Consider the following 13,237-nt stretch of genomic DNA (forward strand, 5'->3'; position numbering starts at 1 on the left):
GTAATAATAATAAACTTTATTACGAGGTACCCCATTACATCTAAATGACAAATATTAAATTAAACATCTTACTTAAAGTAATAAAATAAAAAAGAACAAAGAACAAAATAAAAATACTAACAAAAAAAAGAAAAATAAAAAAAGGAACGAAAGAAGGAAATATAATAAAGCATAATATGATGAAGAAAAGAAATTAATAATTACGCTGTGCATAAAAACGCTTGTACTACTACAATAACTCTTTATGTTTGGATGTCGCAAAGCATTTATGTGACACCCCAAAAATTTCTATAAATCCGCTATTGACATTAACAACTCGGGACATTCTCGCCAATGGTGAAAAAATCCATAATTGATCCTGTGAAGGTTGACACTGAAAATTGGGTTGCTTCGTAGTATTCTTTTACGATAATTGATAGAAAACAAACTCAATAACTTGGAGTAGTCGATATTACCATTAAAAACCTTGTATATAAAAACCCATTCTGCTTTTGTTCTACGTATTTCAAGGGAATCCAGGCCTAAAATATTTCTAATTAGCTGGTAAGTATAGTCTTTATGGTGAAAACCAATTTTCCAAGCACAGTGATGTAAGAATTTATTTTGAACTCTTTCAATCATCCTTATATAAGTAATATACTGTGGGGACCATACTATGCCAGAGTATGTCCAGGGTACAACGTACTAAAGAGCAATATACTTTTTTATATGTATGAACAGAAAATGCAAGAATATCAAAATACCTTTGTAACATAATCCAATCATCTAAATTCTTAACCGCTTTGTACACCTTTAAATCATCCACGAAAAGAAATAATTCTGAAAATGTAATGGCATCAAAAAATATCATTGATAAATAATAAGAATAAAAGTGGACTACAGTAAATAACAAACTATAAACGGATCGGAGATAGAATTCCCTGTTTTGGCGAACTGTTTTTTTTTATTTAAATGAAAATTAAAGAGTGGGGGATAATATCCTTTAAACACTCAACTACAAACATAAAAATTAAATGAAAGTGACGGAATTTATTTCTTTTTTAAAGATGTTCACAGTGGGTGCTGCAACGGTGGTAGGATCTAGAGAGTTCCATTCCGAGAAAATCCTGTTCGACAGGAAAAACTGACGACATTTCGAAGCGTACGTTTGGTGATTTAGCCCCCAAGGGTGCCCTCGCAGCCTGCTATCGCTTTGAAGCCTGTAAATATATGAGAGATCCACGTTGAACTTGGATCTAAGAATTTTATACGTGGTTATGAGATCAACTTTTCTTAGCCTCGTAGAAATTGGTTCGAGGTTCATTATTGTGAGACGTTCTGCGTATGATGGTCTACGAATTCCATAGCCAAGCCGAGTGGCTCTTCGTTGCGTTTGTTCTAAGAGATTGGCATCTCGACGAAGTATTGGATACCACACTGCACTGGCGTACTCCAAGTACGAAACCTCCACTTGAAATAGTACTAACAATAGTTATCGTGAGCAGTGCTACTATAATTACAGCATATTGGAAAAGATCCGTCTAAACCACTGTTTGTAGTCCTCCGATTGCTGTATAAAAGACACATATAGCACATGTTGTAGAAGATATTAAATGTACGTGAATTCCAGTAGCTACAGACTAAACTAGTCAATACTGAGATACAAAGAAACGAAAACTTACAGGTTGAAAGTGCCAACGACGGTGTATAAGCAATCACAGCGAGAAAAATAAATTTACACAGCAGATATAAAGTCGAAGCTAACAATTTGATCTTTTTATCGAATCTTCTTTCCAAGTACTCGTATGCACTTGTTAGTTGAAGGTTGAAAAATACGGGAAAGTAAATATAAACAGATAATATAACCAATACGAACATGGAAATGCAACCAAGCCACTGGAACGCTCCATATTTGTACACATCAGCAGGTACCGCCATTATAGTTAGAACTGCAAAGTGTCTACACGAAGATTTTTTTAATTAAGGTTTTAGTTTAACAGAATGTTACCCCACGGCTACAGAAACTGCAATCGTAATGCATTCATCCTCTTATTTCCTAATAAGTATCCGTTTATAGTTTTTTGTTTCTTTCCTAAGCATCCATAGTAGAGCCCAGCTGAGGTACTAACAGCAAATATGATACTAAAAATTGTGTAATCGTACCATTCGAGAGTTAGTTTCGTACTATTTTGCAGGGTCGTTAAGTTATTCATGGTGTTTTTTGTTGGTCTAAAATAATGCAGATACATAAATATAAGAAGACTTCAGTACAGTTTATTTATGACCTATTCGAGAGATTATTGATTATCCCTCAACAAATGAAACAAGTATGAGTACCACTATAAAAGCTGTTTAGCTGAACTGAAAAGTGAAAAGCACCATACAACTAGTTTCTAGAAGCTCTAATGGCGCTTTCTGGGAGAATGTCAATGTACACAGTGGTATAAATGCAATTAAATACATTTATTCTGATAATATGTGGTGTATTAAAAAGATAACTTTATCGCGTTTAAAAGTTTTCTGAGTTGGTATTATGAGAAACTAAAAGATAACGATACATTTAAAACAATAAATTACAATTACGTCAAATTTAACGCAAAGTTGTCATACTATTCTTACCTAATAATTTAATAGCGAAAGATAAGTGCATTGGTAAACTCGTCAAAGTTCCTCTAGATCTGGAGTAGAAAAAAATTATTAATAAAACTACATTACCCTGATAATAATACGAGTTTCTCATAACAAAAATTATCTACTTTTGTTTAGATAGAATGAATTCACTAAATCCTCTTGATGAAAAAAATTGGTTCCATATATTGTTTTTTCTTATGATGATTCCTATACCTACGTTACAAGTATAGCCCCTATAAATAAAATAAAAGTACCGTTGCAACGATTATAAACCACTAAAACCAAATTTAATACGTACCGGAAACTGTGTCTCCAATGGTAACAACCTAACAGAATCAAAAATCTAGGAGTGAAGGTAGTGCAGTAGTAACACTATATTAATAGGTTTACTGCAACGTAGCGGGCTATTTTTGTGTTCTATTTGTAACAATAATATATTGAAACGTCATAAAATAGTGATAGGGTCATTAAATCATTCCGATAAATCGTACAAAATACATGGTGCACTGAAAGAGTTATTTTTGTACGACCATTGCTTTTTCGATCATTTACCGTATAGGTTTCCATAGCAGTAAGTTCAGTTTACGGGTTGCTACGACTAACGACTAAGAGGCGAACGGTAAGTAAATTACTTACCGTTCAGCTGAACGGTAAGTAATCATGCATTCGAGATTTTTTTTATTTTAAATTCCATGCGTGTTCGACTTCGACATTTTCGCTTTCAGAATCACTCATAATTGATATTTTAAGCAAATAAATCACTCACTAATAGTTGCGGAAAGAAAAAAATTAACTCGAAATCAAGCCAGATCAAATCTAAATCGACAGCGGTCAAAATGGAAACTGATTTTTAAAATTGTTGTTTATATTAATCGAAACCATAGTAACAAATTTTAAATTAAAAAACGACCTTGTTGATGCTTGGTATAAATTCTTTCAATTTATGAATTTGATAAAAAGACGCAAATCTTTTGATGGTCGTACAAAAAATAGTATAAGCACCACGAACGTTAAGGGGGTTTACTGGTCGAAGGCAAAAGTTTGGAGACGGAGTCTGAGACCAGTAAACATCCCTTACCGTTCTTAATACTTAATATACTATTGTGTAACAGGTTTTAAAAGTGATGCCTTTTTCACAAATTTGCAAACAAGTGAAAAAAGAGACTTTCAAAACGAGTTGTACATGTAATTTTTCTGCATGGTGATCCTTGCAAGCCGAAAGTAAAAAGAATCTGTTGTTAACATTTCGCGATTTTGCTGTTACTTAAAAATTGTTGTTATCATTTATAGAAAAAAAAAAAAAAACTGGTAGGCAATTAAGACTAAACTAGGGCGACGTCTTTGTAAACATCATTTCATAAAATCTTAAAAATAATAAAAATATTCAAAAAAGTAAAAATAGTGAAAAAAAGTGGTATTTTCCATACGGTACGGTAATTTGATCATTATGCAAAAACATTAATTTAACATTTAATTTGGTATTCTAAGGAACCAAATAATAACGTTACATTTAAAACAGTGTCTATCATTACGTTCCAGTAGAGAATGTATCGCTGAATTAACTAATGGAGGATTACAAAACAACTAATATTTTGCTCATTTTGCACAATTGTTAATTTCAGCTGTTTTATACAATCCATAGTGTATCAGATGGAATCGTTTTTTACAAACAAATCATTCATTAAATCAAATAAACATAGAATTCTTTGAAATGACGTTACCAAATTGTTGGTGGTGATGATTAGAAAAATTTTGGTTAGCGTTTAATCATATACATGATATTTCCAATATACATACAAAATTTGACAACAGTCCGTCCAGTAGTTTCGGAGATCAACTGTCTAATCAAAATGGATGCAGACACCAGACACACACACACAGAGAGAAAGACAAACAAACAGACGGAAACGGGAGACTACTTTTTCGTACTGTAGGGGTCATGAAACGTCGAGAAAATATAAAAGTGGTCATTCATCCGATGGACTCCATTAGTTCAAATTTAAGTTATTGTTTGGCATCAGCATAGTCGAATTTAAGTTCTATTTTTAACTCATAATTGACGGGTATAGGTACGTTTAGCGCTTAGAAGCTAAGTACGAATAAGGACCTATTCATCTTTGGGAAGCCATTTTGACTCGATTTGTGAAAGATAAGTCACACATGGGATAATAAAAAAATCTGAACAAGTTTTGCAACAGTTCCAAGTTTTGTTTTGTTTTTCAGATCACTGCTTTCAAATCGTTTCATACCGTTCCGTTTTCTCGATTTGCAAGTTTAGTTAGCATGCAGGGTCGAAATGAGACTATAGTCAACGTTTAAATCAGTAAAAACAGTTTGGAGTGCCTACATTATTTAAGTTCCTCTCTTAAATATGAAAAAGTCATCGATGATTTTGCCCCATTAAAAACAAGGAAAATTAAATTGTAAAATTTTTAAAAGTAATATAGTTTCTGTTAATTACTGTTAAGTACCTCTACTTACGAATTTATATGTTATATGTATACAAGGTGATTGCCAAATACATGCAAAAAAAGTGGGGAATAGCTCACAATATGATTATGTTACTGGGTAAAATTCACGATCCTAAGTGGTAGCAGTATCTAGAAAAAATAATTTGAAATTAAATGTAAATTGTCGTACATGCCACTGGTAATGTTTCGTGACCTACATAATGACTACAATGAATGGAATCAAGCCACTCGGAATCAGAACCAAAAAAGTGACTATATCAGGCACTTTTTTAATCGCAACGTGAAAAACACGAAAAGGGCCAGTCAGCATCGAGCGGTCGGTGAAATTGGTTTATGGTGTAGTTTTCCCATGCAGAGTGTGTCGATATGGTAATTGGTGTGCGCGAACATTTGCATCAGTGGTACAGCATCTCCGAGATCATGGTACCTGCAACCTCAAACTCACAATCGGGGCCGTGATAGGACAGAAAGAAGAAGAAAGTTGGATTTTCACAGCTTCTAGTGCATCCTAGATTACAACAGCACGGCCACATCCATACCATGTTGACAAAGTGCAGGGTTTGGAGCCCCCTGGTTGTTTACGTTGTGTAACTCACTTTTTGTCCGATGAAACTCCACATACTCATCAACAAGTGCGATTTCAAGACACGGTTTTCGATAAATGTGTATCGGTTGGATGAAACAGTTAGTTTGTGGAAATCAACAGCATCCAGAAATTATCGAAGAGCTTCAACAACAAGTGAAAGTGGCAGCCGCTACTCCGGTGTTTTTTTACCTATCAACAAATATCTTGCGACGCTCTGACGCCTGTATGGCTAGTCAAGGACAACATTTTCAACATTTCTTGTAAAAAGGTATTAGCATTCTAAGTTGCTCTTATTTTTGTTCCAATAAACAATGTAAAATCGTTGTGGCAAGGACCAAACATCCGTCAGAATCAAAAGTTGATCATCATGAAGCATTACCAAAAAATTTTCGCACTGACCTTTAACGTTGAACGAATAAATGAATGAACGAATGATAAGCAGCAAAAAGTCGGTTTTACTTTTAATTGAAACTGAAAGTGTTTAGGTCGTTTTTATTCAAACGTTTTTCCAACTCTGTTTACAAGGTGGCTCAGTGCCTTCGTATCGAGGGTGGTTCATGGGGGTTTTGCCCTATTCGATTTTTAATTTATTTTTTTTTTATATTTCGACTCTACTAGGGTGGGGGATGCCGTGGTTAAAATTATTGCATGTATTTCGCAGTCACCCTGTATATTGTAATTGAGTACGTTCATCGACTCTCTACTTTTATGTTTTCTCGACTTTTCATGACCCCTAGAGGATGAAGAAATAGGTCTCTATCTCTAGTTTCCGTCTGTCTGTCTGCTGTCTCGGATTTTTATTAGACAGATAATCTCCGAAAGTACTGGGTCGACTGTTCTCAAATTTTGTATTTAGATTAGGAATATCATGTAGATGGTAAAACGTTAACCAAGATTTGTCTAATCATCCCCACGATGATGACGTCAGTTCAAAATTGTGCATAGTAAATGAGTTTCAAATTGTATAAAATATCATAATCCTACACATGTAATTTATGACTCCGTGTTTAGTTTTCACCCGAAACGTGCAGATTTTTGGGAAAAATTCAAAATTTTAAAACAACATTTTGCAATTTAATTTTGAATCTGCAAAACCGAATGCATTGAAATCTTGGAGATGTTTTAAAGTTATGATAAGGATAATACATTTTTAATCAAAATTCATTTGCTTATCTTTCCAAAAAATTTTGTCGAATAAATTTTAGCCTAAATGTGTAAAATATGAGTTTTTACTTGCATTCATATTTTATAGATTTGCTTAAAGAAGAGGATCAAAAAAATTAATGAATGAGTCAAATTATTTTATTGATTAATAATAATGATAATAATAATAGTATTTAATGGTCCAACAGTAACCCATTTATAGGACAATAATTGTACTATAAGAATATTAAGTAAAAGTTTTTAACATGCTTTGGTATATCTAACAATTAAAACTAGCTATACATATGATATGAAATAGAAGGTAACAGTAATTACTTACAGGCTAAGCGATAAACATTTTGATGTCAATAAAAATAACTGAAGAAAAAACAAAATGATTACTAATACTATAATGGTATATAATTGTAGCATAAAAATGTCATCATATAATTTATTCTCGAGATTGCACATAGTATAAAAATAGTAGGGTATTAAATCAGGAATAGCTCACTTCACTTTTCCAGAAAATTTTGGAAATACAATATTGTTATTTTTAGTAATACACTGCACCAATTCGAGTTGACGTACATGTCCGTGGAAAAATGATGAGATCAGCACAAAATTGTGTAAAGAAAAAACTCAATTCAAAAATGCTGGATATGTTTCATTGTACTTTAGTAATAATAATAATAATAAACTTTATTACGAGGAACTCTATTACATCTAAATGACAAATATTAAATTAAACATCCTACCTAAAGTAATCAAATAAAGAAAGAACAAAGAACAAAAAAAATAATAACAAAAAAAAAGGAACGAAGAAAGGAAATATAATAAAGCCGAATATAATAAAGAATAGAAATTAATAATACGCTGTGCATAAAAACTCTCGTACTACTACAGTGACTCTTTATGTATGGATGTCGTAAAGCATCTATGTGATACCCCAAAAATTTCTATAAATCCGCTATGAACATTAACAACTCGGAATATTCTCGCCAATGGTGAGAAAAATCCATAATTGGTTCTGTAAAGCTTGACATTGAAAATTGGGTTGCTTCGTAATATTCTTTTACGATAATTGATAGAAAACAAACTCAATAACTCGGAGTAGTCGATAATACCATTAAAAACCTTGTATATAAAAACCAATTCTGCTTTTATTCTACGTATTTCAAGGGAATCCAGGCCTAAAATATTTATAATTAGCTGGTAAGAATAGTCTTTATGGTTAAAATCAATTTTCCAAGCACAGTGACGTAAGAATTTATTTTGAAGCCTTTCAATCACCCTTATATATATATATATAAGTAATATACTGTGGTGACTATACCATGCTAGCATATTCCAATGTAGAACGTACTAAAGAGCAATATACTTTTTTGTATGTATGAACAGAAAATTAATTTAAAACGCAACCTTCGTAGTTATTTATTAACAATCATTTGTAAATGAGGGACAAAACTAAGCTTTGAATAAAATATGACGCCTAAGTCACGTATTTCCGAGACTGATGCTATATTTACATTATTATCTATATTATAAGTACCTAAAGTCAAGAAATACATTCAATTTACCCAAAGAAACTTTGTAACATTTATCATAAAATTAATATCCATATCATTAGAAAAACACCACTCAAACATATCAAAATCCCTTTGTAACATCATGCAATCATCTAAATTCTTAATCTCTTTGTACACCTTTAAATCATCCACGAAAAGAAGTAATTCTGAAAATTTAACGGCATCGAAGATATCATTGATAAATAAAAAGAATAAAAGTGGACCACAGTGCGAGCCTTGCGGCACACCTGAACAAACTATAATCGGACCAGAGATAGAATTCCCTATTTTGACGAACTGTTTCCTATCACTAACAAAGCATTTAATCCATCTAAGAAACCTGGCACCAAAATTCATCATCTTTAATTTATCTAACAAAATATTATGATTAACTCTGTCGAATGCTTTGGAGAAATCTTTATAGATGGAGTCAACCTGAAATCCATTTTTCAAAGCATTGGCAATGTAGTCTTGATATAATATTAAATTGGTTGTAATGGATCGTCCAAAATCCGTGTTGTCGACTATGAATAATATGTTTGCACGATAATTTTAAGTTTATTAAAAAACTTTCTTTTCAGATGTGCGGAACCACATCAGACGAAAGAGATAAAAGATGTACTGGTTTAGAAATACTAAATATACAAGAAACCAAAAATGTTGTTGAAATTCCATCAGGTCCTACATTACTAGTAGGTTTTAAACTAATCGCATCGAATATTTCACTTAACGAAACCATTAAAGTGTGTTGAGCAGTTAACTTGTATATTAGAATAATCCACATTAATTTGCGAATCCCTATATAAACTGATGTTTCATTGTTATATTTCATAGTATTTGGAAGATCGTTCCTGTTATTTTCCTCTTTCGAGAATTTCTAAAAAAAGTAACAGTTAATTGTTTTCAGTGTCTATTTTTGAGATATATAAATTGTAACATTTTTTCGTTTTTAATTTGCATAACATCCTGATTCTAAAGAATTCGTCATATATCACTCATCTTATAAAGTTTATGCAGTCTTTGTTTTAGAATAGATAAGATTTTTCAGTTCACTAGAAAACCATTTGGGAAGACATGATGTTTTAAAGTATTTGAGAGCCACCCACCTAATACCATAGAATTTGTTAAGGAATACATTTAGGTTACAGTCGGAAAACATTCTTCCCAATTAATTTGTAAAAGAAAAGAGTTTATGGCATTATAGTCAGCGTTAGGGAAATCGGAATACGCTTCATTTACTTTTGGGTGCGAGGGAAGGTCTGTCGAAACAACTTTCGACCAATTTTTTTTTAATTTTGATTCCTGTGTTATTTTGACAATTTAAAATCAGTAAACCCATTTAATTTTAAGCTATAAGTAAATAGATATCTCACAAATATGGAAGCCCGAATTTAGGCATCTGCTTCAGATGAAAACATTTGCAGGGCCGGCTCGGACTAAATGGCTAAATTAAAACGGGGAGAAGTGTGAGAAGCTATGACGCCTCGTTTGTCTGAGACCTACGCCTAAAGTTGATTAAAGTTTAACTGAATGACTGAATTATTATTTTTTGTTGATTTAATGCTTGAATGTTTATTTAATGTTATGATAAATATTATATTATATTAGATTGTCCTGTTTCATATTTTTTCTGTTGGACCTTCAAGACTTATTACTATTATTATTATTAGTATAAGAACTTGGCAGGTACGAGCTGTTTTAAATTGTTTCTAAATGAATTTTCTTATGTTGTTGGCAGAAAGGTGTCTGTTTTTAGAAATTATTCTGGAAATGAAGTAGATGCGAAACGTTTGTAGTTTACTTAAATGAGTTAAGCGCTGTGAATGACTAATATTTCTTAACGCGTTCGTTTAAAATGTTAAACAAGTATAAATTAGCATTTCTTCAGACAAATGCAATTTTAAAAACTCTTGGCCGTCTCCGTCCAACGTTAGTAAGTAATTTATAGTCTGAACTCGAATGAAGTTTCGCACTAAACAAAATTTAATAAAAATTAATGAATCCATAACAATTACTCGTACATGATACAAGCGTGCACGCTCCGATCCGTTTTTAAGGCCATAAAAACCACGTGCTGCCTCTCTACCAAATACCGTACACAAAAATGCATCCGCACCCTCGAACACACCGAATCCGGAAACACGTGATGCTGCGTGGACCGCCACCGATTTGGTCCAGTACCGAATTTTCCCGTCAGACCGCGCTGCTGCGCCCGGAAAATCCGTGCTGCATCTCTTCGCAAGTTCAGTTTTCGGCAAGTGACGAGAAACGCTGCCGCGTCTCCAGTTTTCCCGAGACACGCAAATCGACGCAAATGACACAGATTTCGGTCCAGATTTGAGGAAAATTTTCCGATCGACAAATGAACGCAGAAAGTTCAGTGGCGGAAAATCCCTCGCTCTGAGAAAGGGTAAAATTTATTACGCGTTGAGAGGAAAAAGGCCACTTTCGTAAGTTTATGGCCATCGCAATCTGTCTTCGCGACCGCAAAATTTTACTCTGAATTTTTTGCGTAATTGGAAATAGCTTGATTGATTGCTTGCCACTGGCGTTGTTGTACCAATAATAGATTTTTTAATATCCATAATAGGTCTGGTATCTGAAAGTGGCATCCGATCCTTGCCAGTTCGCAAATCAATTAATGCGTCCGCGGAAACTGTTTTGGCCATAATTTTTTCGTTGCGGCGGTATTTTCTATTCATGTTGTAATTCCAATTTGCACAATGGTACTCCAGAGCCAATGGGTATCGGCAGCGAACGAACCGTTGACATTGCGTTGGAGTAATTAACTTTTATACACATACTGTTATTTCTGTGGTCGTAATTTCACTAATGAAAGAAAATTAATTTCAGTTCCATCATCGAATTAAAAAATCAGTGGCGTTCGGACGCGGTAATGTGGTGTGTTTTTCCTAAATTTTGGTAAAGAAACTGTGTATCGTCTGATAAACTTTCCGATAAAGAACCTTCGCAATGGCATATTTCATAACAAGGAGTATCCTGCTTTTCGTTACGCTCTTCGCGGACATCAGCATTTTCGGTAAGTCGTTACTTCCTCACAGCCGATCTTATTTATTTTCGTTTGTAAAGCGTGTCTGATACCAGAATAATAATTCACCATGTTAATACGTGCTCGGAGGAGATAATAGTTGGCATTAATCAAAACCGCTCAGTTACGGTAAAATGTCCATTTTGCGCCGTACGATCAACGAAATTTGAGACTGGAGTTAGGGATGCCATAGAGAGTTGTCCAAGCTTAATTAAATGCTCGCGTAACCAAATTAGTAGCGTTTAGAAGTGACGTTTATTAAGCAAGTTTAGATGTAAATTCGTATTTTTTTCTTCTTGCTGCGGCATAATAATGTCGGGACGTTTTGCTAAACGACTCTATTCAAACCAAAACGCGACACAATTTCGACTTATTATAATAAAAGGTAAGTATAATAAGTATTCATTTAATTTCAAAAGATATTTTGCCGTTTGCTTCTTGGAGGGCGTTTGGTAAAAAACGTTTGGGACTGAAAAAGGGTCTCGTGAATGCAAATTATATTCTATCGAATGATTGCCATCAAAAATTGCTTTGAATAAAAATGCTTCAAATAGAAGTTAAAACCCGGAGCGAAAAAATAAGAAAAAATTACTCCGTTTGAGTTCAAAGGAAAAGAAAGTTGTATATTACGAAAATATTTTCAACGTATCCGAAGAAATCATTTTCTAAGTTGATTTTTCAATTATTATCGATTTCTGTGGGTATTATTTGCAATTATATCCGCTTTGCCCTTTGATCTCCACGATATTTAGAACTTTTGCTTTTTGATTTCGAGGATCAAAGCATTTTTTCCGACGGATGATTTTTCAACGCGCGTTCGCTGTGATTTACGAAATTAGCTTGATTGATAAAATCGTAAAAGTTAGTAGTCCGACAAACCCATATCTATTATCACGAACATATAGCTACATGGGAAACAGACCCTGGGTTCTCATATAATTCCAAGCTTCATAAATTTCTCCCATAAACAGAGGGAGTAATAATAGGCTATGCCTGGACATAGTTGTAAAAGATTTACGAACATTTTTAATACTGTAGACGTACTTTACATTCAAATAAAACCGACGTTTTATGGAAACACTGCGTTTTTTATTATAAGTGTAAAATATATTGAATTATGTATAGTCGGGATATGCATATATTCACCACACAAATTTTATTGCCATATACAACTCTGCCAAAAGTCGCGTCGCGTTTAAGCCACTCCGGATACCCTTAGATATAGTTTTTATTTCATTATTGACGCAACCCGAGGTTACAAACCGTCAATCCACGACATTATTGAAAATACAACAGAAATCTTTTTTATATCCACCGCAATAAACTTTCGCCAGGAAAATAACAGTCAAATAAAAAAAAAAGAAATTTAGACATAAAAAATAGCAAGGAGTAAGTTTCGATAATAAAAAATATAAAACAGTTTTTTTCCAAAAAATATAAAACAAGTTCACATAAATGAACGGTTTTATACGAAATAAATCTGCGAAGAAAGCTGCAGTAAAAAGCTTACGTTGGGAAGATACAATATTTCGTAAAATATAAGAGAGTTTTCCCTGTAAAAAATTAGACCGCGTTGTAGCCTTCGAGCGGCGAAACTTTCAGAAAACAAGCTTGCAAAAAATATTTTTCCTAAAAATTTCTACACCATCCAGGAACAACCTTCAACTTATCGGAAAAATATAATGAAATAAAAATCTCCCTGAAACAAGATTAGACCAGCTTCAAGTTATTATTAATTAAATAATTAGTCTAGGGCTTTATTTATTAGATTATGCTATCGATTAAGCCCACCCTTGTCTTCTTTGTCTCGCTA

At 33.2% G+C, this 13,237-nt stretch overlaps 2 protein-coding genes across 3 annotated transcripts in view; one reads left to right on the top strand and one right to left on the bottom strand.

Moving 5' to 3' along the window:
* Positions 1–1,009: 1,009 nt before the first annotated feature.
* Positions 1,010–8,735, bottom strand: LOC135134023 (uncharacterized). Its single transcript, XM_064062590.1, has 4 exons — positions 8,455–8,735; positions 2,599–2,657; positions 1,662–1,928; positions 1,010–1,461 (listed from the first exon to the last, which is right to left on the bottom strand). The coding sequence occupies exons 1-4, from the start codon at positions 8,733–8,735 to the stop codon at positions 1,010–1,012; spliced, it is 1,059 nt and encodes a 352-aa protein (XP_063918660.1).
* A 1,909-nt stretch (positions 8,736–10,644) lies between these two features.
* LOC135134741 (uncharacterized) overlaps positions 10,645–13,237 on the top strand; it is a 384,863-nt gene continuing 382,270 nt past the window's right edge. Inside the window, exons 1-2 of one of the 2 annotated variants that reach the window (XM_064063549.1) lie at positions 10,645–10,825; positions 11,229–11,415. In XM_064063549.1, the coding sequence (XP_063919619.1) occupies positions 11,349–11,415 (67 nt within the window). In that variant the 5' untranslated portion in view covers positions 10,645–10,825; positions 11,229–11,348. The remainder of the gene's footprint in view (positions 10,826–11,228; positions 11,416–13,237) is intronic. The other variant, XM_064063550.1, reaches the window with a different exon arrangement.

The sequence above is a fragment of the Zophobas morio genome, unplaced genomic scaffold (assembly GCF_036711695.1).
Source record: "Zophobas morio isolate AGI-343-1 ecotype UQ-CSIRO unplaced genomic scaffold, CSIRO_AGI_Zmor_V1 ptg000023l, whole genome shotgun sequence".
NCBI lineage: Eukaryota > Metazoa > Arthropoda > Insecta > Coleoptera > Tenebrionidae > Zophobas > Zophobas morio.

Bases quoted from the DNA above. Each gene is read 5' to 3' on its own strand.
- LOC135134023 (XM_064062590.1), bottom strand. From the start codon at position 8,735: ATGATGAATTTTGGTGCCAGGTTTCTTAGATGGATTAAATGCTTTGTT. The intron at 1,929-2,598 runs GTAAGAATAGTA...GACACTTTGCAG, and splicing joins TTTCGCTATTAAATTATTAG to TTCTAACTATAATGGCGGTA. The intron at 1,462-1,661 runs GTAAGTTTTCGT...AACTATTGTTAG, and splicing joins GTCGTTGGCACTTTCAACCT to TACTATTTCAAGTGGAGGTT.